At 44.9% G+C, this 23,142-nt stretch overlaps 1 protein-coding gene across 1 annotated transcript in view; it reads left to right on the forward strand.

The window, feature by feature from the left end:
• mcu (mitochondrial calcium uniporter) overlaps positions 1–23,142 on the forward strand; it is a 59,065-nt gene that overhangs the window by 30,698 nt on the left and 5,225 nt on the right. Inside the window, exons 4-8 of the mRNA XM_047603572.1 lie at positions 19,015–19,078; positions 20,991–21,161; positions 21,556–21,660; positions 21,774–21,934; positions 22,352–22,555. Coding sequence (XP_047459528.1) covers positions 19,015–19,078; positions 20,991–21,161; positions 21,556–21,660; positions 21,774–21,934; positions 22,352–22,555 — 705 coding nt within the window. The remainder of the gene's footprint in view (positions 1–19,014; positions 19,079–20,990; positions 21,162–21,555; positions 21,661–21,773; positions 21,935–22,351; positions 22,556–23,142) is intronic.

The raw sequence follows: 23,142 nt of genomic DNA on the forward strand, positions 1-23,142 counted from the left end.
TTACATTGTATCACTGGAGGATTAGCACAACCTTTTGAGCTGAGGACAATGTTCTCAGCACAAGGTGTCATATCGGTGTCCTCCCAGAAGAACATGACGGAGAGTCATAAGATCCGGCAAAGGGACTTCTCAGTGTTTCCGCTTTGTCCTCTGTCTCATCTCCAACTTGGCTCGGCCCGACCACAACTCTTTGGTATTCTTGTGTGTTCCAGCTAGAATCCAATAAAGCATTATGTTAAAAAGATCAGCTCAAGGTTAAGTGTGTATATTTTTTCCCAGCAAATGTGCTCGGTCCACCAACCAGCTTGCATGGAATAAAAATTTTATGATGAGAACAGGATATTTGTTCTTTGAGTGCTTGCAATCCCGTGCGCTATGGATAGCGGTGCATTAGCTCATCTTCCTTTTCTTTCTGTGCTCGGTGCAGTTACTTGGGTGGTGAGTGAGTGTATGTCTAGTGTGCTTTGTGTTGGTGTCTGCGTATTTACTGTATCGGACTATACGGAATGGAGAAGGCACGCTGGGGTTTGCACAAGCTGGGAGTGGTTGTAGCTTGAAAAATGAGTAGAGGCTTTCCTCGGTCCGTGTTTATATGCAGCTGGCCGCTCTGAAAGGCAGTGGGGGGAGGTTGGGGATGGAGAACAGAGGATATGTTTACATTACTTACGCTGCTGGAAAGTGAAAACGTTAGCCATGGGTCGTCCTAGCAAAGCCTTGTTCGCCGCAGGATGAAACAACTGTCAACTGTGCTGATAGGGAGCTGGGAGCTAGTCGTCAGTCCCGAGTGTCCCTCCTCTTACTGTGTTTCCTCCAGAGAGTGATCTGTTTGTTCTGGAGGGCAGGGGAGGGAGGAGACACCGGAGGCTCAGCAGGGAGTGTTTGCCAGGTCTTGTCGGCTCCGCTTGGTGGAGCCGAGGTGATACTGTCAGAAGGGCAGCAAAACAGTGACACTCTTCTTCAAAGTACACAACAAAAATCATGCAAACACCACGCAAACACCAGCTCTGAGCCCGTCCACCACATCTTCTAGCACCCTGCATCGTTATCAATCAACTCCCCCCCACCTCCTTGCATTTTCTCTGTTGTCATTTCATTGATATCCCTCCTGCCCTGCTTCTGCATTGCTGCAGTACAGGCACTTGCTCCCTCCCTCCCCTCCCGTCCTCCCTCTGTCGCTCTTTGGCATCCCTCACTTTAGCTGCAGCTTCCCATGAGGCCTGATGGGTCATGACTGCACACACTCACTCTTTCTCTCTCTTTCTTTCTCTCTCACACGCTCATATGCATGGACCTATCAACCCATCTGCAGCTCGGCCCCCAACAGGCGGGAGCCGTGACAGTTAGGCAAAGTTGTCAAATGTCAAACCGACACGTGATGGGTGTGAGAAGTCTATATGAGGACCTCGCAGGTTTCGGTTCTACACTGGAACCTAGCCAGCGCACTTCATGTCACTCCCCGTGTAGGAGTTTAAATTGGAGGGCATGCTGCTGGATGGGCTGAAAATAAAACGGAATATGAAAATCAGCCGCGACTGTCAGGTTGTAGCAGAGGGGAAGTGCAGTGGAGGTAGATTTGCAATGCAATGTGCAAAGCGCTTGAACAATTTGCGTTTGTCAGGCAGTTGGGATCTGTTGGTGACACGTGTCTTCGCCAAATCCCACATCTAAAGGATCTCTCACTTTTTCTTAAAAACATCCTCCTTGTCTGGTAACATTCCCCATGAAAGATGGGGACATATATCAGCTAAAGTGGCATTGTCATATCAAGGTATTATTGCTGTTTCCTATCACTTTAAAGGAGGAAGTAGGCAGCAATCTACACTGACTTAGGGAATTTGGACTCACTGGTGTAGTTCAAGGGCACGAGCAGCTATTTTCCATGGAAAACTCGATGTACAGGCTCGCATCAGTGCGGTGCGGAGTTTCGGACTCGCCAGTAACTGAGAACAATGGTTGCTGTTTTCTCTAGACAGGGTTGTTATGAAGGGAGCCATAAAACAGTTTGTCACTCTATTTGAGTGATACATGGAACTGCCCTTGCAGGGGTTGCAAACACTATTTCCTCTTTCATACACACCGTTTCATTCTTTTCAGGTTGCATCCATCTCTGTGTGATGTTTCCATCACTTCCTCTCCTTTTATGGCATGAGTTCCACAAGCGTTTGTGCAACACCACGCATTACCCCATAAACCCTTTGTCCAAACCTGTGACTCATCACCCAGCCAGTTGGTGTCAGAAAGGGATTTAGTTTGAACGGTGCTGGGACGTGTTAAACCCTTCCTTGTTCCTACTCGTACACTGTGGCTAAAACATTTCTTAAGAAAACCCATGAGGGCTTTGGTTGTAGGGTTCCACATATGCGCTCCAAGCAAATCAACAATCCGTTTTCATCCGTTTTCAACCCAGAGGCTTTGGGATGAGGAAATAACGAGGTTATTAAATGTGTCAGTGGAAACATTTGCCTGAAAAAGTTATTTTTGACCCGCTGCCCAGTGACAGCGCGTGGAATGAAGACGGAGGGCCCGTGTGAAGGGGTGTGTACACGTTATCTAGAGAGGCTAATAAACTCAAAAGATTGATTGGACTGGATTTTGCTGACTTTACCCGCAGCTCAGGAGGAGGAGTGAGCTAGCACACAAAGATCGGATGAGGCATATATCCCTTTAAGTATACCTTTAGTAGCTTTAGAGCCGGTGGGACGTGAGCGCTTTTTATATTATGTTGCTTCACAGGGACCGTGTGTTAAATCTATAATTTTGAGGCTTTTACTTTGGCAGCGAAGAATCTGAAATGAACGGATATATAAATGTCGAGGCAGCTGTCACAGACATCTGTGACTGGTTCCCATATGTATTTGCATCTCGGAGTTTAAAACGTAACCATTTTCGAAAATTGCACCCACGAGTAATCCTCCAATCGACCTGAACACCTTCCAGCTTTGTTCAGCTTTAATTAACTCTGCACTTAATTAGTGTGGTGTTGAGTCCGTCCGTGCATATCTGTCAGCTTTGAGTGTTACTACGCGGTGAGTCAAGAGTCATCGAGGCTTTCATCAGATTTCAAGAGTCATCCGTCGGCAGATTTTTAGAAAAATGAAAAGTTCAAGTTGAGTTTAATATTCCTTGATTGCTCCTTGCCAGTGGCGCGAGTGGAGGAGCAGAACATAAAAATTTTCTTAGCCCGTTGCCTTCAAATCAAATGGATTTCTCCATCATGGCACACAGATAGCGATCAGCTTAGCAAAGGCTTAGACTACCTGTAAGTCTCAGATACCGTCAGTGTGTCTAATTACATTATTGATCTATTTGCGCTGGTGATTTAGTACCTTCTGCACATATTCGCATGTAAAATTGCTGCAAAATGAGATTTCGGTTTATGTAGAGCACCCTCACTCCGCTCAAATTTTCAGACAGCTGCTCTGCAGACTAAAGGCAAATAAAAGGCACTCCAAATATCGCTAAGTATTAGTACACACTGCACAGAAGGGTTGATATAAAAGATGCTGGTCCCAAATGGTCCCTGTAATCGGGAAGAAGTATTTTTGCATGGTTACAACCTTATCTTGGACATCTCTGATTGATCACAACATCAGTATGAAGAATTTTAAGAAGAAGATTAATTTCACCTTTATTCTGACATTTTCTGCCATATCCTCAGTTATTTATTTGAACAAATATATTAGACTTTCACCTTAAGCTTCCATTGATGCATCAAGTAGAGATGGGCAACAACTGTAGGGTTAATAATTTAGTTAGTTAACTATTCTTTACAACTATGTGTATTAAGTATTATGTAAAGAGATTGGAATTAAGTGAATTTGCGCAACAAATCCAAACTAAATCCATGAATTCAGACTTCCTTTCTTCATGTTTTCCACACCATATTGTTGTCGCTGCAGTATCTCAGTTACTGTCAGTATTCTCAAGTGCTGGCTAACTTTGAAACCTTGTCATATGCCTTTATGGGGAAATGTCAGATGTAGTATCGAAATCCTTTGCTCTTTTCACCAGGGATTTCCTTTGAACACACCTTACATTTTTGCCAAAGTTCTGTCTTTTCCAGACACCTGGTACAACTGTCTGTCCGGTGAAACATTTGAACTTATTTTAGAAACTTCCTTGTGAGACCACCGTATAACGTTTTATATAACGAAAAAACAGTCAATGACAGATGGATAGGAGCAACATTAACAAAGATGATATAAGGGGCTACAGAATGTAGTTTCATCTGCACTCACTCACTCATTGGCAGAAAGGGGTTCTTTATTTCAATAAAATCTATCTATTTTACTTTACTAGTCTGGTTCTTTTCTGTAATTGCATAATTAATAACATATTACAGTTCACAAAAGCCATTATATCTGTTTTATTAACATTTACATATTTTTTTCACATCAATCAAAGGTTTTTATTGCTCTGTAAGGCTTTGTTACATTGTTAAAGGAGAAATTAATCTCTCATTGTAACGGCGGCCACCACATTGACAATAGCTGCTACTCCAATCTGTATCTGAAAGCCTGCGTGTCTTCTGGTGTCGAGTGCAAATGATCTTATGTGTCAGCCATGTAGCCAAAACAATGTATTCATTGCTGCTCCGTCTTACCTGTATATTATATACACCGATCAGCCACAACATTAAAACCACTGACAGGTGAAGTAAAAAAGATCTTGTTCCGCCGGGACACTTTTGTATCCGGCATTCTTATGGATTTTAGATAGACATGTACCACCCACCTGGACCAGACCAAGCACACACACCCCATAGCAATGACACTCCTTGAGGGCAGCAGCCACCCCAGCAGGATGCAGCCTGACACAGGCGCGCAGACAAAAACGATTGAGCATCAACTCAAAAAACAATGTGTTGGCCTGGCCTCTAAATGCACCAGATCCCAAACTGATCAAGTATCTCTCGGATGCACTGGAACAAGCCTGATTCATGGAGGCTCCTCCCCTCAACCCATAGGATCCAAAGTCCCCCCATTAACAACATTCTGTTACCAGACACCACAGGACACCCTCAGAAGACCCATGTCCATTCTCTGATGTTTCGGAGGCACAAGGGAGACCTACACAATATTAGGAAGGTGGTCATAATGTTATGCCTGATCGATTTACACTGTTTATTACCTTGATTGCATTATTTACGTGTGTAAAAATGTCGTGTTACTGTTATCATTTTGCCTCAGTGGATTATAAACCAGGATAAAGCTGTTTAAAAACGCGTTTGGCTCAGGAGTGAATGGTCGAGTGTGGACTGCAGTTCATTTCAGTTAACACCAGTGATGAAGCCGAGGCCGTACTACGTCTGGCAGCTTGCCAAGGATGACACAGAAAGACACTCCTCATGGATCGCGCTGAAGCTGTTCCACCTCTATTTTGTAATAATGGCAGCTCTTGGAAATTAACTTTACATACTCATTGTTAAAACCTGTTACCGACAGGATGATGTTTAGCTTGAAGGTCCCTGAGTCACTTGAATAATATTGGGATCATCCTTGGGGAGAAAGCAGAGCTGTAACAGTTATTCCCCCTGTGGGAGTTAATGTGATGAGGAGACTTGGATGCCCTTGCCCGTTCGCCAACATCCAAGCGAGACTGAATCCTGCAGTGAGGATAAGGGCAAAGTGGGTAAGAACAATATTAGTGGGAGGCGGAGCAGTGGATCAGGCACTGGAGAAAGATGGAGATTGGAATCGTATTCAAGCCGGAGGGAATGGAGAAAGAGGCGCAGTACGCTGATGACGAGGATTAAGATTGTGAATGGGAACATGAGGGTAGAGATATATTAGGGCGGGTGTCAGGCTCACTTTGATTTTAGGTCATGATGGAGGATGAACGGAGAGCAGGGGCAGGAGGGCGGATGAGAGGAAAGGGACAATCTTTTTATCAGCTGACTTTAATAGACCCTTTTATCAGCGTTGTCTGGTGTATGTGAGCCGGTGTGATGAGTCCGTCATGACTCCCAGAGCTCCTGGGGAAGGGGCCGCCGCATCACATGCAGGCGGGATGACATGAGCCGCTGCCCATCACCCCTTCAGGATCTGAAAGCTGTGCTGTCTGCTTGCTTGACTGGTGCGACTTCCTCCCCCCGAACCCAACGGGCGGGCAGGATGAGAGACGGTTCCCAGAAACCAGACCATTTTCCACCGACTGTACAAAGTGTGTTCGGGAGCAGGCTGCTCCCCACAGCACAGGGTCTGTGAATGTTTGATGCTTGTTGTGAATGGCCCGGAGTGAAGCTTTTGTTGTTATCAGCAATGTGAGAAATGTGATCCCAACTGAATACCTATCCTTTCAACAATCGGTTACAGATTAGCATTATTTAATTTTAATTGTGACATGATTTCTTATTAACTGGGTCTGGATAGTTCTGCTACCTAAGCCATAGACATTGGTCACATCAGAGAGACAGCTAAATTAATCAGCGTGTCCTTAAAAGGTGACACCGTGATCTCAGCTTCAGTAACGAATAGTGAAGAGGGAGTTAGACTTTCTATCTGCACTGATGACTTTATTGAGTATTTAAACCTGAAGTCTAGTAACTCTGCTCTGTAAGCTGCCATAAATATACCTTTTTTTTTCTTTTTACTACTGCTGTGTGACACAGATCTGTAAATACTGATTTAACGTTGCTGTGGAAGCATATTTATACTGCTGCAGTCTTGACTTCCACTTTTCACTCGCTCACTTATTTCAAAACAGTAGGCACTGGTTCAGCTTAATTTATTTTATTCTCCGCGAGGGGAAGCATTATTGTCCTTCACCATTCACGCGCATAGTAAAGTTGACATATTCCTGTGGATGCTGAAACTAGGGTTGAGATTACAGAAGGGATCCTTCCGGCTTGAACAACCAGTGTTGATGCCGAGATACATCAAACAGACATGAAAGAACCAGCAAGAATGAAAGCCGACTGTGGCTTAATGTACCACAACGACTACAGCCTACTGGCAGCTAACACATATATTATCTATCGAATAACTCTTCATGCTGGCGAGGCATCATTCAAATAAGGAAGCTGGAAAATCCAGGACTGTGAATATACGAAACGCTGGACAGAGCTGACATGTTGCGAGTCTTGCTCATGTTAAATCCACCTTTTGTGAATTGTCCATTAAATATATCAGCCAGTCGGAGTGATCTTTCTCGCCATGATCAACATGCTCTAGTGTACAAAAAGCTGCAGACAGCGGTCTGACTGCACAACACAAAAACTAGAGCCAACGATGCTCACTAATTATCCATTGACCAGCGACCGTCTGTTGGTTTTGTGTGTGTTACGTTCTTCTCTTAAAAGTCCCTGCTGCCTAAGGATCTAAGGCAGTGGTGTACACGGAGCAGACATAACATTATCACCACTTTCCTAATATTGTGCAGGTCTCCCTTGTCCCTCCAAAATGACTCATCGGAAAATGGATATGGACCTTCTGAGTGCTGGGTCTGGTCTAGGTGGCTGTCTCAGTAATATCCACACGAATGCCAGGTCCAAAAGTTACCTAACAGAACATTGCATTGTCACAAGATGGTCAATGTTATTTACTTATCCTGTCAGAGGCTTTTATGTTGTGGCTGATCGGTGTACACCCTCTCTAGGCCTATAAGAGGGTCGGTTTGCAAAAGTGGCTCGGGAACGAAGTAGAAACTGGCACAAAACTAGCCTGAAGAATGAGTCCATCTAAATTATATTTTCTACACGGCTTGAAAAACATCATCATAGCTAGAAAACATTGGGGTAATCAATTGGAACGCTGAATGTCCACATGAGTTGAACCTTGCATTACTATGTCCTGCACGAGTCAGTTGTTGTGCTGCTGCTTCCCCTAAGCTCCTTGGGCGATAGCTGGCTCAGTCTGTGTGAGAGTGGCATTCATTAGCCCATTTTTCTGGCAAATATGCATGCCATATGCCCATGTGGACTGCAGAAAAATAAAACTCGAGCACAATCGCTTACACAGCCAAGAGAACCCAATTTGTTTTTCCAAACTTTCTAGCGCTCAACATGGATTATCCTCTGATGAGGCTCGACAGCCAATCCTGCAGAATGATAACTCAAGACTCAGCTGTTTAGGACCAAGCACCGGTAATCCGGCCATTTTTAGCAGCTTTCTTTTTTTTCTTTTTGGACTAAGTTCCTTCGCAGTCATGTTCAAGCCACGGAAACAGCCAGAGGAAGACACTCGCTGAGGGAGTCTGCTGTCAAAGTTCCTCGCAAGGAGCCTTCCCAGGCTTTGCTCCATAAATAACAAATGCGTCTTTAGGAGGAATTCCTAGCAGTCTGCGAGGCCCTGTATTCTGCCCTGAATGTCACCTCATGACCTTGAATGCTCTGGGAGAGCAGAGACCGCAACATTCAAGGCCGTTTCTCCATCCAGGGAATATTAGAAAAATATACACTCTACTTGCTTTTCACCATTTATGGTAAAAGCTGCCATATTCAGTAATAATATACCAGGCAAGTTATCAAGACTATCTCAGATCATGTCGTAAATATATAAGAAGAGACTGTTATTAAAAATGATATCATATATTTTGCCACAAACATTTTACCCTTCCTTCCATCCCCTTGGTTGACTAGGTTGAGGGTTGATGTGTCTACTGGTTAACGCACCCATGTATCCCATTAGTCAAACAATACTGCAAACTTTAATAGATTGAAGAACCAAAGAATAAAACCAAGCACCCTTGGTCGAGATTAATAGCCACCTGGCTGCCTTGAAATTTAAATTTGACATTTTCATTGTTGAGTTTCGCTGCAAGTTTTGTCTCCGCTGACATTTAATTAGTCCCTCAACGGAACAAGCCTGGCGAGAGCTTAGTACCGCTTTTACCTTTTCAAACACTCAAGACTTAAGAGCTGAATGGGCACATCGTTGATTGGCGTTTTTCTGACTCCCTTAGAAAGGAGTTTGGAGATTTAGAGCTGTTACATAAAAATGTTTAAATAATCATTTCTAATGTGCAGATTTTTGGGATGTTGGAGTTTTAAAACTGTGAGGCACCCTCCCAAGGCACAGGGGAGAGCTGAAGGGAGGCAGAGAAGAAAAACTAAGATACCGCGTGGTGAAAGCAAGCAAGCTGTTGTTGAGTGAAGTGTGTCTCTCTGCTCAACCACAGACTGTATTACACAGCTCCTAGAGGATAATAAAGTACTGCATTTTAATATTGTGCGCCAAAATGTGTACTGCTCCTGGACTCGTACCTCAAATGTGAACACATAGACATGATCCATATATTTATAGGTTCGCCAAGACAGCAATACTCCGAGGATAGAATTGCCTTATGAATAAACATCTTCAAAATCACTTTGAATTCATAAAAAGGAGATGCTTCTTGCAACTTCAGAAGCTGCCTGAGAATTGTCAGGCTTTTAAATTGGTACAGTAGCCTGTCTGTACAAGGATGAGTACCCTGCAGACTGTGCCTATTGCTACCTGAATTGTGACCTCCCCGGTGTGATGTTTAAATTTGTTTTGCATCTTGCCTTACTGTTAATTTACGAGTGAAAAGGTGCAAAGTTTATGTGTCTCACTATTTGGTGAAAACACAACTCGAGGGTCAGATTATGAGAGGAAGGCGAGAGATGAAGGAAAAAGGGAAAGTGGAGCATGTTGTGCCCCTAAGCATCACTGATGAGAGATAAATTGCTGGTGACCTAGTACTAATGCAGGCTCTGAACATGATATTTTATTCAATGTTGGTTTTGATAAAAGTGACGGTGAACTTTGTCCCGGGGGAGAATTTTTTTGATACAGAAAACTCTGTTTGCTGCTACAGACTTAGAGTCTTTGAAGACTTTTTTGACGGAGAAATCTTTTCACCCACTAAACCTACAGTTAAAGGTCATATAATTCAAGAACACTGATGAAATGGAAAGTTGAGTTTCCAGTCATTTATTGAACTAAAGAAAATTATCAATGTAATATTATTATACATTTGGTGCTGGAGGCTACTTCTCATAAGTTTTACACATGTTTCTGACACTGACTTGCTGAATTCTTTTGCAATTTCACTTGCAAGATGTTTGATGTTGTTTGTGTGTGAGACCTGGTGTTGAAATTTGGACTTCTCTTGTGAGTAGAAAACGTCCCTTCTTTATGAGACATTCCTTATATGGCTGTACGATAAATCGATAAAAAATCGCAATCTCGATTCACACGTGATCTCATTTCGAGACGCAACGATCCTTAAGCATTTTATTTCATGAGCTGCATCACCAACAAATGCTCCCATTTTTTCAGGCGCCCCTAAAGGCAGCACTGCCGCTGACTCCTCCCTCGACCCTTTGCTACACATGATTCCGTGCCAAAGAATCGTGATGTCAATTCTAAGCAAAAAAATCGCGATTCACATTTTTTCTCGAATCTTGCAGCCCTAATTCCTTAGTAGATTTACTGGTGTGCTCATTATCATTCTCCTGTTGAAACTCGTCTTTGGCATGATGCAGAATTCAAAAGCTGAATCAGTGACTAATAGCTCCCCAGTCTCTAATATATTCACTGGAGAACTGTTTGATGTTGTTTGGGGATATAACAAGGCTTCAGGGCTCACCAAGCAGGTCGAATTTGCGTCAGAAATTGACTGTTGTGCCTAGTCCTGGACAAATTGGTGACATTTTTATTTCAGATAATTTGGGGAGAATTCTTTGCAGCATTTTTTTTTCCCCCTGAAGGCCTTAGAGAGCTCTTAAGATGTTAAAATGATGATACCACACACTTCAGTAGCAAAGACATTCATTATTTCCTAATCTAGAAACCCTGATTGTAATTGTAATAAATGTGGTCATGTGCTGATTTTCTTAAATAAAATTACAGCAAATTGTCAGTTTATGTATCATCATCAGTGGGAAGATGCTGAGTCTCCACTGCCCAAAGCATCTTTTCCAGGAACAATCAGTGTAGTGGTCACAGAAGAGCGCTGATGCTGTCCTCGAAAGAGCAAATATAAGGTTCAAAACGTGTTTCATCTTCTTTGCTTTAATTGATACATCGGTAGGTAATGCTGGTGCAAAATGTTGCGCCACTCTCAGAGGATACCACCATCACGTTGGGAAGCGTAGATGGAAATGGAGGATGGAGGTGATGTGAAGAGAGGAAAAGGGATGATAATAAGGAGGGAACGGTGCTTATTCAGCAGCATTGATTCATGTGTGATGTGTGTGAAGTGACGGATCCTAAGACCTTTGAGGCTTAATCGGGCTGATGTGGGATCGGGGGCCGGTGTGGGGATATTGTGCATGTTCAGGGCTGGATTCGCCTACATAGTCTGTGTATCCCAGGGGGGCCTGAATTACTTTGAAGAGCAGAAAAATATGTTTATAGGAGAACAAAGGAAACAATAAGAGCCCAAGGAGAAATGCCATTGGTTTGTGTGGTACAGTATGTAAGTGGTCGAGGGTTGCGTGACTGAAGTCAACATGGACACAAGCAGCTAGTGCCATCTGGTGTATGAGCAATCAAAGAGGGTCCTACTGCGCTTGCAGGCACACGCAAATGCCTACCGTCTCTTGCTATATATAAATGTATGTGCATATGTGTGTTATATATGTACACTACTTTCAATTTCTGCACTGCTCTCATCTCATGAGTGTCCCAAGGAGAATGCAGATGCTGCTTCTCAGCTGGATGCAACCCTTTGAGGAGCAGCAGCTCTAGAGCACAATGGCCAGAAACGCTGCCCGCCTTCTAAGCACAGGCGTGAAAGCATGCACCGCTCTTTAATAATGCATCAGGTTCCAGTGTTGTTGGACTGAAGGGGGGGGGGGGGGGGGGGGGGGGGGGGGGGGAGTGGGAGTGATGTGGGTAAGATGGTCAAACTGGCCGACGTGTCAAGAAACGTTCACAGCTGAGGACGTATCCCAGCCTTCATGGAATAAATCGATTAGAATCAAAGCATGTTGAAGAAGACGTTTACTGAAATGGAATGAATGATCCATCTAGAATTATACTTCGTTACTGGTTTGTGTTCTTGAGGCTCAAAATAGCCCAATCAAGGGAGGGTTGTTTCCACTATCAACTCTGCATTGCAGTGGAGCGATCCGATTGATACGGGCTTCTGTGGGGCACGCCGTCCCCCCTCACGGTTTCCCCTCTCAGTGCATGAGAGGAGATTACTTAATACTGAAGCCTTCAATAATGTGACTGCTGATTTCATATCTGCTAATAGCTTTTACCAGACAAGGAACGCAGTCCAGAGAAAAGGCAGCGCTTTCTTCCCTTACATAAGCTCGTCGGCGCTGAGGCGGAAAAAAAAAAACGACACTGATTACTGTCACACTGTCCCCAAATCCACTTTCTTCTGTTGCAAACACAGAGTGACAGTCTTATCCAGGTGTATGCGCTCTTTTGTCTGTATTTCTGAGCGGATTGCGAACGTGTGCGTGCAGGGGATTGCGAGCGCTTCGGAGCAGGCGCAGCTGTGCTTCTCAGCTTGTTAACCCCACATCGGGGAAATGTGCAGGGCTGCAGGGAGCTGAGTGGACGGGACCTCTCATCTGGTGCAGAATAGATAGAGCAGAGGTGAGACAGAAACTGGCCACATCAGCTATACTGCACCCACTGTATGACCTTTTCACACCAGATGTAGAATCTATACGACATGAGACAGCAGTTTAACTCTTTTTTCCTGCAGTGTGGAATTCAGGCCTTTAGTTTAGTAACTGTTGCCTCAGTAAACAGAAAAAACAATTAATAATGATATAATAATGAATTAATCTGGATTTGTGAAAATAAAGTTTTCTTCAAACTTGTAAAAGAAAGGCGGATATGCAATTTTTTTTTATATCATTGCAAATTAATTATCATATGCAAATATTGACCATCCGTCCATGACATGATCCACTGGCTTCCTGAGGAGAGGTTTTTTAAGCTCAGTGTAGTGGCTCTGGTTGGGGCCATCTTGGCAAAGTCTGACACCTTCTAACTCTCAGCTAGTTAAAAAGTGAAAGTCAAAGAAGCGGAGCTTATTGGGGGAAGGTGACGCCACGTCAGACAACCTGTGAGATCACCCAATCAGAGCAGCCCTGCCTTTTTTTAAGTTTTATAAAAATGGGGCTCCATACTTTGGTCATGAATGTGGAAGTTTAAAATAGTTTTTGTACCAGGCTGGAACATTGCGAAGTGTATAATTAAATCAATCAGTGAAGAGGTTTCACAAGCCACATGATTTTCTGTATTAAAGTTTTATTTCTTTATATTAAAACTTAACTTTGACTAGACAGGAACACAAAACAAAACAAATGACCAGAACCGCATCTGAGTGTCTAAATTTAAAACTGTAGCAATAAAATAAAAGCTCTAACCGATGCTGTTTTCGCATAATTTAGTTGACGTTTAATTATTTTCTAGAGGCAATAAAAACACTGCGCATTGCCGGAAATGAGAGCAAGAGAGAGTTTTGAAACTGTCACAGTCAGCAGGCTCTTAATGCGCTATAAAAGTGAAATAAAACCCGAAACGCAATGTACAATAAAAAGAGAGAAGAATCAAAGGTAACACCCTGGCTTAATGAATGAGATCAGCGTTCATGTGCATTCCTTCCAGCGGTGAAATAAGATAGAGGACGTGGTGCATTTTCAATTTAATAGCTCGTAAACCTCGCTTGCCTCTCTCTAACAAGGCGCGTGGAAACAATCCTAAAATTTGAGTCAGCAGGAGGGGGGCTCAGCTGATTGTTGGTGATATCCTACAAACTGAAGCATTGTCTGCGGTGGCTCATTGATACTGGGTCGTCATCCCCTCGTACGGCTCTCAGTGACACGGACCTTTGCCTTCACCTCTCGGGTAAAAGCAGGATCCCTGTCCTGTCCTCTAGACTGGCCTCATATCGATTTGTCCCCAAGTAGTTTCTTCTTCTGCATACACTGACCTCTCGCTGACCCCGTCTTAACCATGCACCGTCTGTCATGGCCGCCTGACGGTGCCCCCTCACCCTTTGACCCTTGCCTTGACCGTCAAGCAATAAATAAAAGATTTTAAGTACACCTGAAATACGGGCGCTATATTAAATGACAACCTTGACGCATTTGTGCCCAGGATGAGTGCGTCGTATGTGCTCCATATATAACGTGCAGGTGAGGCTCAGATTAACCGGTGTATCCATGCGTGGATTCACGAACGTCCACGTTAACCAGCCCTCGGGGCCGCGACCCGGTGCAGCACATTACCACGTAGATGGATGCGGTCATTGTGCAGACAAATGGCAACAAAGGTTTGCGCCGTCCCCTCCCCCTGAAGGGCAGCGTGTAATGGGAATTATGTCAGAGGCATTTTTCTTCTGGGCTGGTGACACACACACAGGCACACTTCAAGCCATTGTCGGCTATTGTTGTCGGCCCCTGGTGTGAAAAGGATGCGCTCGGAGAAGAAGACGGTTTTAAACTGCTGCGTCATTTTGTGTTGAGGTTCAGCAATAACGTCAAAGAAGAAGCAGAAGATGAGGCAGTCCACACTTGTCCTGTTGGTTCAACGAGGGGAGGAGGGGGCAGGGTTCTGTATCCGTGGTGTATGTGGAAACATCCTTATATTTAGACACTCAGATTTCACTGTAGTAGTGAGCGAGCTTAAAACGGAAAGATGAATGAAGTTTTGGCAGGACGACGAAGCGCGTGCCGCTGATGTACCGTATAAAAACGACAAGACATCGCGCGTTTTGTCACTTTGCACAGAACTCCTAAAATAACCCAGTTTCTTTGTTTTGGCTGCAGAACAACCACCGTCACAGCAGATCTGCCAACAGTTTATGAATCTGTGCGACTGTGCAGGAGGAGGAGGAGGAGGAGGAGAACTAATAAATCTTGCAAATTCCTGCACATGCATAATCTGCAGTGAAAATGAGAATATCACCATGTAGCTGGAATTTAACACAACAAATGGAAATCCCTGCACATTGGGGGGGATATTGATAACAGGGCTAACAGAGCTGTGGAAAACCTTATACACTCAACACTTCTACACAGTTTTATTTTTTTCCTGAACGGTGCCACATCTGTGTGAGGCTGTTACAGTCATCCCGTATGAGGATGATTAATTTTCACTGCGGATCGATATCGTGCCTCATGCATGTGTTATGAGGGAACAGGGGAGGGGCAAAGATTTTCTTCAGCATAATAATATTTTTCAATCTTCCAGAGTGTGTGTAATATAATCGAGCGTGCGTGCGTTTACTGCTCTGAAATTGAGAAGAGTTTTTTTTTTTTTTTTTTTGGTTGTTTGTTTTGTAATTGATGGAGAATGCACACGAGCCCACGTGGGACATGATGAAATGCAGCGGAAGTTAAAGCGCAGTGCAGGGGAGAATTGAAAGGAGATCAAAAGCCGCACATCAGGATCCGGTGCGAGTTAGCCAAAGATGGAGGGAGGAGGGAGGGTGAATTCGAAGGGGCAACCCCCCTTTCTAGACGAGGGATTCCTATACTGCAGTGATCAGCAGTCCTCCCCGCCCGCCCTCCGCCCTCCCACCCTCCCCACGCCTCCTTTCCCCGCTCCCCCTCTCAGTCACAGCTTTCTCTTTGCATCTCCCTCCCTCTCCCTTTTCCTTCCACCGTGCCTCACTTTGCCTTCCTCCCTTTCTTCACCTTCTCGCTGCACACGCACCGAGTACAGTCACGTTCCAGCGGGGAGGGATCGTCTGCTGCAGGGTACAGTATATGCAGCACATGGTCTGGAAAAACGCAAGCGCACCCGTGACTCACGCCGTTTTACTCCAGCCTTCATTTATCTCTATCGCTCCCCTGCTGCTCCTCCATTTATCGGCGCTTCGTCCTCCTCTATCCCCCCCCACACACACACCTCCCCACCCCTCTTTCTCCCTCCAAGCTCATCTGTCCATCTCCTCAGCCGTCCTCGGCGCCCGCTCCTTTGTTTCTCTGTGCCTCTCTCGGGCCGTGTGACATTGATTCCAAGGTTGCTGTGCTATTGACTGCTGCTACACTGTTAAATATTTCAGGCAGCATTTCAATGGCTGTGTGCCGAGGGAGGGAGGGAGGGAGGGAGGGGTGGGTTTGGGGTGAGAGGAGGAAGGGGGGGTCTTCGCTCAGCCGTTCTGCAACTACCGCTGACAAGCAGGCTGGTGAGCAGACGGGTCGACACACATGCACACACGCCACCTGCAAATGCGCAGAGGCGCATTTTACACGAACACGTCGCTCCACAGATGGACGGGCCGCATGTGCCAGTGCCCCATTTGCATATGTTTGTGATGCTGCCTGGTGTCAGGGTGCGTGGGCTGCCGATGTTGTGAGTGTCGTGATAAAATCTTTCCTCCTGGCTTCAAACAGACGAAGTTAATGAATGAGTGAGGCCGCGCTGGGCCGCTGTCTGCAGCCTGTGCAGATATATTCCAGACCGGCCAAAACCCCTTTCTCAGCGTGTCATCTGATCAACAGCCTTAATCACTGTTTGGGCTCTACTTGGTGCGGTGTGAAGGCGAATGGTGTTCTCGCACACACACACAAACACACAAACACAAACACACAGAAGAGGTCCTGCATTATTGCTGCAGTGCTGGCATTTACTTTCACAGATGTTTTAGGACTAATTTAACTTCATCCTACTGTGAAATTACCAAAGTTGGAAAAGTAGGAAAAGGAAGTTGAGGCCTTATTTGGTCTTTGACGATGTGACAAGAAGAGCACCGGTACACTTAGCGGGGGCCTGCGTCGGTGGACCCTCGCTGCGCCCCTGATATGTGCCTGAACGGTGTTGTGTTGCGTCGCAGTGCGTCTGGGGACCTCTTTTAAATTCCGAAGTTCAAGTACAGGTTAGCGCTTAATCGCCAATTAACATCACTCATGTTCTGCTACCGAAACCTGGTTCTGTTGGTTTCCCCGAAGCATTGTCGGCACTTGTACCTCCAGTGGCCCGTCTTGTTTGCACCGCCTGACTTAAAGCTTCGTCCGTCTGGATTAGACAACTGTGGAGACTGATCGGCCGTCACATTTCTTGATTGACGGCGGGATGCTCGAATCGGCAGCTCTGTCGGGGGCCTCTGTGTCGCCGTCTGATCCTGGGTTTGCAGGTAGCCGCGACGCAGGCTCTCACTGCTGCTGACAGGAAACTCTTTGTGAGTTTAGTTCTGTCAGTCACAAGAAACTTTATAACACGGGCTTTCTCTGACAAACCTGACAAACAGATTATATAAAGCTGGAAAATACAGAGAAATCAGCAGAACTGTGTAGTGTGAGACCTCTATCAGAGTTGGCCGGCATATCTGTAATGCTCACTAATTAAAAACAGGCCGTGGCATTCATACTCGCTGTAGCAGCGACACGGAAATACTCCACTTGAGATGTCTTTTTTTTTTGCTTCCAATAGTGGAGCCATGAATGAGAAGCTGCGAGAACTTTGGATCTCTGTTGTGGTTCGGCTCAGTAAGGGTCAAGAGAGTGTGGGCACATGGTAGATCTGATATTACAAGAGTTGCACACAGAGTGAGTGTAACTGCTGTAAGCTGAAAGGCGTGTCTGCTGAAAGCTCAACATTGTCCACATTTGCTTAGGCACTAATATTCTACCAATAAATCATTATCGCAAACGCCCCGTAACCGCTCCATCATATCCGACGGTCCCGATCAGAAGGAGCCTTCCATCGGACGGATCGACCGACTCCGCTGATCCGTTCAGGAGGAACGCTTGAACCAATCATCCGTCTCTGGGCGCGTTGACCAGCGTCTGCCTGTGTACGATGGGTTTCCAGGAGGGACAGGGACACGGTGGCAGGGAAACAACAAGTTGTCAAAACAAGTGTTTGAAGGATGGAAAGAAAAGCCAGGATTGATGCGGGCACTGGCCGGTGGGTCTGTTTGGTCCCATTTTTCTGTTGAATGAATTCAGTTATAAAGTTGGAGCAGACAAAACAGATTCCACACCAGCAGAACCATTTTGCACATGTCAAAAATGTTAATGTTCCTGTCCACAGTTACGCTGGAATCTCTAATAAAAATCAGTTCGAAGAAGTAATGTCTGCATCGGGGCCAAGGACCCCGAAACTGATGGAGAGATTAAGTCGGGACTTCCTACTATATGTGTTCTATATTAAACGCAGCCTAGTACTATTTATAAATACACATTATTATTATCATTTTGCATTCAATATTAAGCTATCCCATATTTCTTTATTCCTTTATCCCTCATCTCTTTACTAAAATATGTCAGTTATGTTATGTGTATTTGAAGAAATTTGTATTTGTTGAATATAATACTGTCTGTAGCCCAGACATTGAATGTGTCATGTACTGCACTGTCCTGATCCTCACCGATCCAATCTGCAGTTATTGAATACAATGTACAAATAAAAACAAAAGACCAAGACTAAATCTTCAATGGAAAAATAAAAGTCATGGTTATCCCCCGGGCGCTTTCTCTCGCTTGATTTCTCATCTTCACCTCCGCTCTTTCTGTTTTAAGTGTGAGAAGCTCTGACAGCTCGCCTGATGCCCTGTGGGCCCGATCACGGCTTCCCAGAAAACATGATGCGCTCTATAATTTAAATCACATGCTGCTCGGTTAGATGGACACTCCTCTCTTAACTGTGCGCGGCAGCAGCGACAGAAAAGACGAGGATTTCCCCTAAACCCTGCCCGTGTGTTCATCGTCCCCCAGTCTGGGACACTACATTGTTGTTTTTCATTTGACCGCCTCCTCTCTCCCGCTGTGGTGTTGTCCTCAAAGAGGTGGTTTCTGTGTCTGGATGCTTGTGTGTTTATATGGGATGTGAGCTGCTGTTGTGTGCACTTTAATGCCTCGTCCTTTTTTCTGTGGAATATTTCTGTGACTGCGAAGCGGCAGTTAGACATGTGCCATTCTTTGGGTGTGGCTGCAAAGAGGGAGCATTTTTCGAAACTGGAGCAGGAGACGCCATTTTGTTACACAATCCTCTAGGAAAAAGCAATTAGCAGACTAAATGGAATAGGTTAGGGTTGTGTCATGTTTCAACAGCACCTCTTGTTACTAGAAAGAACAGCGTGTACATGAAATTGCAGAGAGTTGAATAACCAGTTTTCTCTTCCTGTCGGCAGGTTTGGAAGGGCGCCCCCTCATGGCAAGGCCAGAGACTGTTGTGTTCCTCTGCTGCTCCAGAGGGTAAGTCTTCACCTCGCCTAATGTCATTCAACTTACTTTGCCTGCTACAAATCCAGATTGTCCTGCTGGTCTTGGAGGAGTTAATTTTCTGCAGAGGTTCCCCTGTTTAAAGGAAACCCCTCAACCCGGCGTCTGCTCTCTGCCCAAGACAAATGAGATCCGCACAAAAGAGAAATTCTGCATTGATCAGACAGCAGAGGCTCATTTGGAGTTAACAGCCAGTAGTCATTAATATGGAATCCGTCTCGGGGTAGCATCTGCTCGTCTGTTTGAGAGGCATGAGAGACGGAGAGCGCGAACAGAAGGAGGAGGAGAAGGGCCGGGGTGGCAGCAGCATTGCAGAATGGGCTGATTTGATTTTTAAAGTGAGTTTGTAGTCACACACGATCCTCACACTTTACTGGGTAGCAGAGGACAAAGAGAACAGATGCAGAGGGAGCAGCTCGGATACTTTGGGAGAAGGTCTTGCCGTAATAAAGAAATAGCTGTGTAAATGAAACTTCTGAGCCTTTGCGCCTCTGAACGTGGCCCGGACAGAGCTGCCTGTGCCAGCTGATGCTGCTTCACTTAAAAGATGTGCTGATTCACTGCAGTGGCCCTGAGCAGGAGGCAGAGGTTGGTGGGTGCAGCAGCAGCAGCAGCAGCAGCAGCAGCAACAAGGCATCCTGGATCGTCTCTTCTTTGGGCTGGCAGCCCTCTGCGTTGATTCATAGCTCTGTCATTAGAGGCCACTCTGCATGATAATGGTATAAGCTGTGCAAGCTCATTATAACCCTACTTTGGTTATGGACCAATAAAGCCGCATTACAAACTGTTATTAGTATTCCAGAAAGTACCACTGAGCAGATCGCAGGCTCAGCTGTTAGGAATAAAAATTACTATTCTTATCGTCATGCTTTTTTTTTTTTTGTTTTAAATAAGTAGCTTGCACTTCTAACAGACAAAATCACAAATGTGAACTTGCAACTGGGAGTACATTCTGTTCGCCCCAGGAGCCCTGAATTATTCCGTCTTCTTTTTTTGCAGCTAGTAAAAAGCCAAAACCTTTGAGGGAGGGGGATAAACTGCGACGTGTACCTTGAGGTATTTTTCATTGGCAGTCCCGCCACGGCATCAAGGCTCCGTGAGAAGTCTTTTGAGCTTTTCTATGCGGACAGGAAATATCAATAGCTGGCATCTACGTATCGACAATGCTCCTGTGAGGGAAAGGGTAGCAGTATTAATGCTGCATTGATGCTCAAGAGCTCCTAATCTTGCAAGGGCTTATTTTGTCAAAACAGCAGTTGGCGGCGTTTTTCAGTGACTGCCTGTCACCACTAATACGTAATCTCTTCATCGCAGTTATTTGACGCTGTTTCCATTCTCCTGCGTACAAGCAGCTGGATAAAGCTAAAAGAAATGAGATGTTTCAACCTTTAACAGCTTGACCTTTGATAGGCGCTGTCTAGTTGCGTCTTCTTCTTCTTCTGTGGTTTAATGGCACCCAAGGGCCTGCACTGTAGGCAGTGACATTCATTTTCCGTAACCACTTGTCCTGAAGAGGGCCGTGTGGGGGAGGGAGGGAGGGGCTATTCCAGTTGTCATTGGTAAAGAGGTGCCCCTGTACAGATTAGCCAAAGACATGCAGATGTTTAATATGCATTTAAAGAAGTGTAGTATAAAGACAATTAGATGAAATATATATTGTTCTTAGAGTGTTTGATGGCATGCTGTTACATTGATGAGTCTTGTACAGTTTTTTGTTGCATTCATCCAACCTGTGGACTTTCTTTTGTACTGCCCCCTGCTGGTTGTAAAAAAAAAAAATCACCCTCTACTTTTTAGAGACAAGTTCACTTAAAGTTGGAACAATTGAAATCGACACTTCACTGCATTGGCTGACCCTTGTTTTCTTTTGCATTGACCCCTTCAGAGGTGACGGTGGTGTATCAGAACGGGCTGCCGGTGATCTCGGTCAGCTTGCCGTCCAGACGAGAGCGCTGCCAGTTCACCCTCAAGCCTCTCAGTGACTGTGTGGGAGTGTTCCTGCAGCAGCTCCAGGCGGAGGACAGAGGCATCGACCGGGTAGCCATCTACTCCATGGGTACGCTCACGGGCGCAAGCACAAACACGATATCCGTTCACTCCGGAGGGATTCACATATCCTCGCTGGCTTTTCAAGTGTTGTATTTTTTTTTTTTATTGGCTTTTAAGTGTTGCAGCTGTGGCTTTGCGTCAGAATTTAATACCACTGCATGCGTCTCTGAAAAGATTTTTTTTTTTTTTAGTCCCCACTCTGCTTGAGGGGTTTATTACAGCAGAAACAACTGGTACTTGAAATCTCACTCTTAGTGTGTAAGTGCCTCTGGTTTTACCTCTCACAGTAATCAGAGAGCAACATGCCTGATTATCAAGAGAGGAGAATAGAGATTGAAGTGGATACCCATCGGCGTTCCATGTTTCTCACTCCCTCCCTCCCCATTTGTTTTCCTCTCCAGATGGAGCGAGGGTTGCCTCCTCCACGGGTATAGACATCTTGCTGCTGGATGATTTCAAGCTCGTCATAAATGACACCACACACCTCGTGCGGCCACCGAGGAGAGGTGAGGAATGGCGAAGGAGGCCCTTTGGCTCCTTTTTATTCGTCGTGGTTTTATCGCCAATATGTGCGCATCTTATTGCAACTATTCGTTTGCGTTTCGTGCGTGTCCCTCAGAGATGCTTCCCCACGAGGAGGCAGAGCGGCTGAATGACGTCAAGTTTCTGGTGCAGCAGCTCTACACCACGCTGCGCATCGAGGAGCACCAGCTCAGCAAAGAGCGCGAGCTGATTGGACGACTGGAGGACCTCAACTCTCAACTCCGCCCCCTAGAAAAGGTCTGACCCGCTCGACACGTTTGGCAGCACTGACGTCTTTGTCGTTGATCTTAGTTTTTTTTACCCAGTGTTAGACAAATATTGTATCAAGTATAACATATACACACATTTTTCCACGCAGGAGCTGCGTGGAGCTTGTTGTGATGTGTTTCTGTTCATCCATTTAAAAATTACTGCACAGTAAAGCTCCTACTGATATGACTAAGAGGCTCTTATGGAGACCTTAACGAGATAATTAATTTGTGCGACCACAACAAAACAATTAATGTCATCCTAACTTAATATGGAAACTGGAATGGATAGGAACAGTGGATAATTATTATATATGTGTGTGTGTGTGTTTGTTTTCCATTTGACTTTCAATAAATATGAACCTTGTGAAGATACGACTGCTTTGCTAATATACTTTCCGTGCAGGTGAGGGAGGAGCTGAGTAAGAAGGCAGAGCGGCGCACCACCTGGGTGCTGTGGGGCGGCATGGCGTACATGGCCACCCAGTTTGGCATCCTGGCCAGGCTGACCTGGTGGGAGTACTCCTGGGATATCATGGAGCCTGTCACATACTTCATCACTTATGGCACTGCAATGGCCATGTATGCCTACTTCGTCCTTACACGTCAGGTAAGATCAGAATCAGAATTACTCAATTGATCTCAAGGGGAAATTACTTTTTGTTATAGCAGCTCCTACTCAAAGTGTACCATTGTTCAGAACACAAAGCAATGCGTGCAATAAGAATATGTAGAATATGTAGACAATTACGTATCAATATAAAAAATGTATATATGAAAAAATATGTACGATTGAATTCTGGGGCATTGCACAGCGGGAAATTTATTGCACAGTCCAATACAAATATAAAGAAATATGTAAACGTATATGACAAGGGAGTAAACATGAGTTATTGCACAATATCAGTATAAATGAGGGTTATTGCAGAAGTAGGAATCTATCCAACCAACTGACAAAACAGTTTAGAGGTAAACGAACATCTGCATAAGGTAATGTGTTTGAGTCAACGCTGAGGTCTTAGTTGATGAAAAAAAAAATCCCATCAACAATGTTTCTGATCATGGTTTATGACGTTTATTAAAGAAAGAGGCCTCCCTGTGGTGGAGAATTGAGGAGGGAATTTCACAGCCTGTAGAAAGACACTGCTTCAATATCAGATAATTCAGTAATTTATGCTGCTTTCTGAAATTGTTTTT

This window comes from Mugil cephalus, chromosome 13 (assembly GCF_022458985.1).
Source record: "Mugil cephalus isolate CIBA_MC_2020 chromosome 13, CIBA_Mcephalus_1.1, whole genome shotgun sequence".
Taxonomy (NCBI): domain Eukaryota; kingdom Metazoa; phylum Chordata; class Actinopteri; order Mugiliformes; family Mugilidae; genus Mugil; species Mugil cephalus.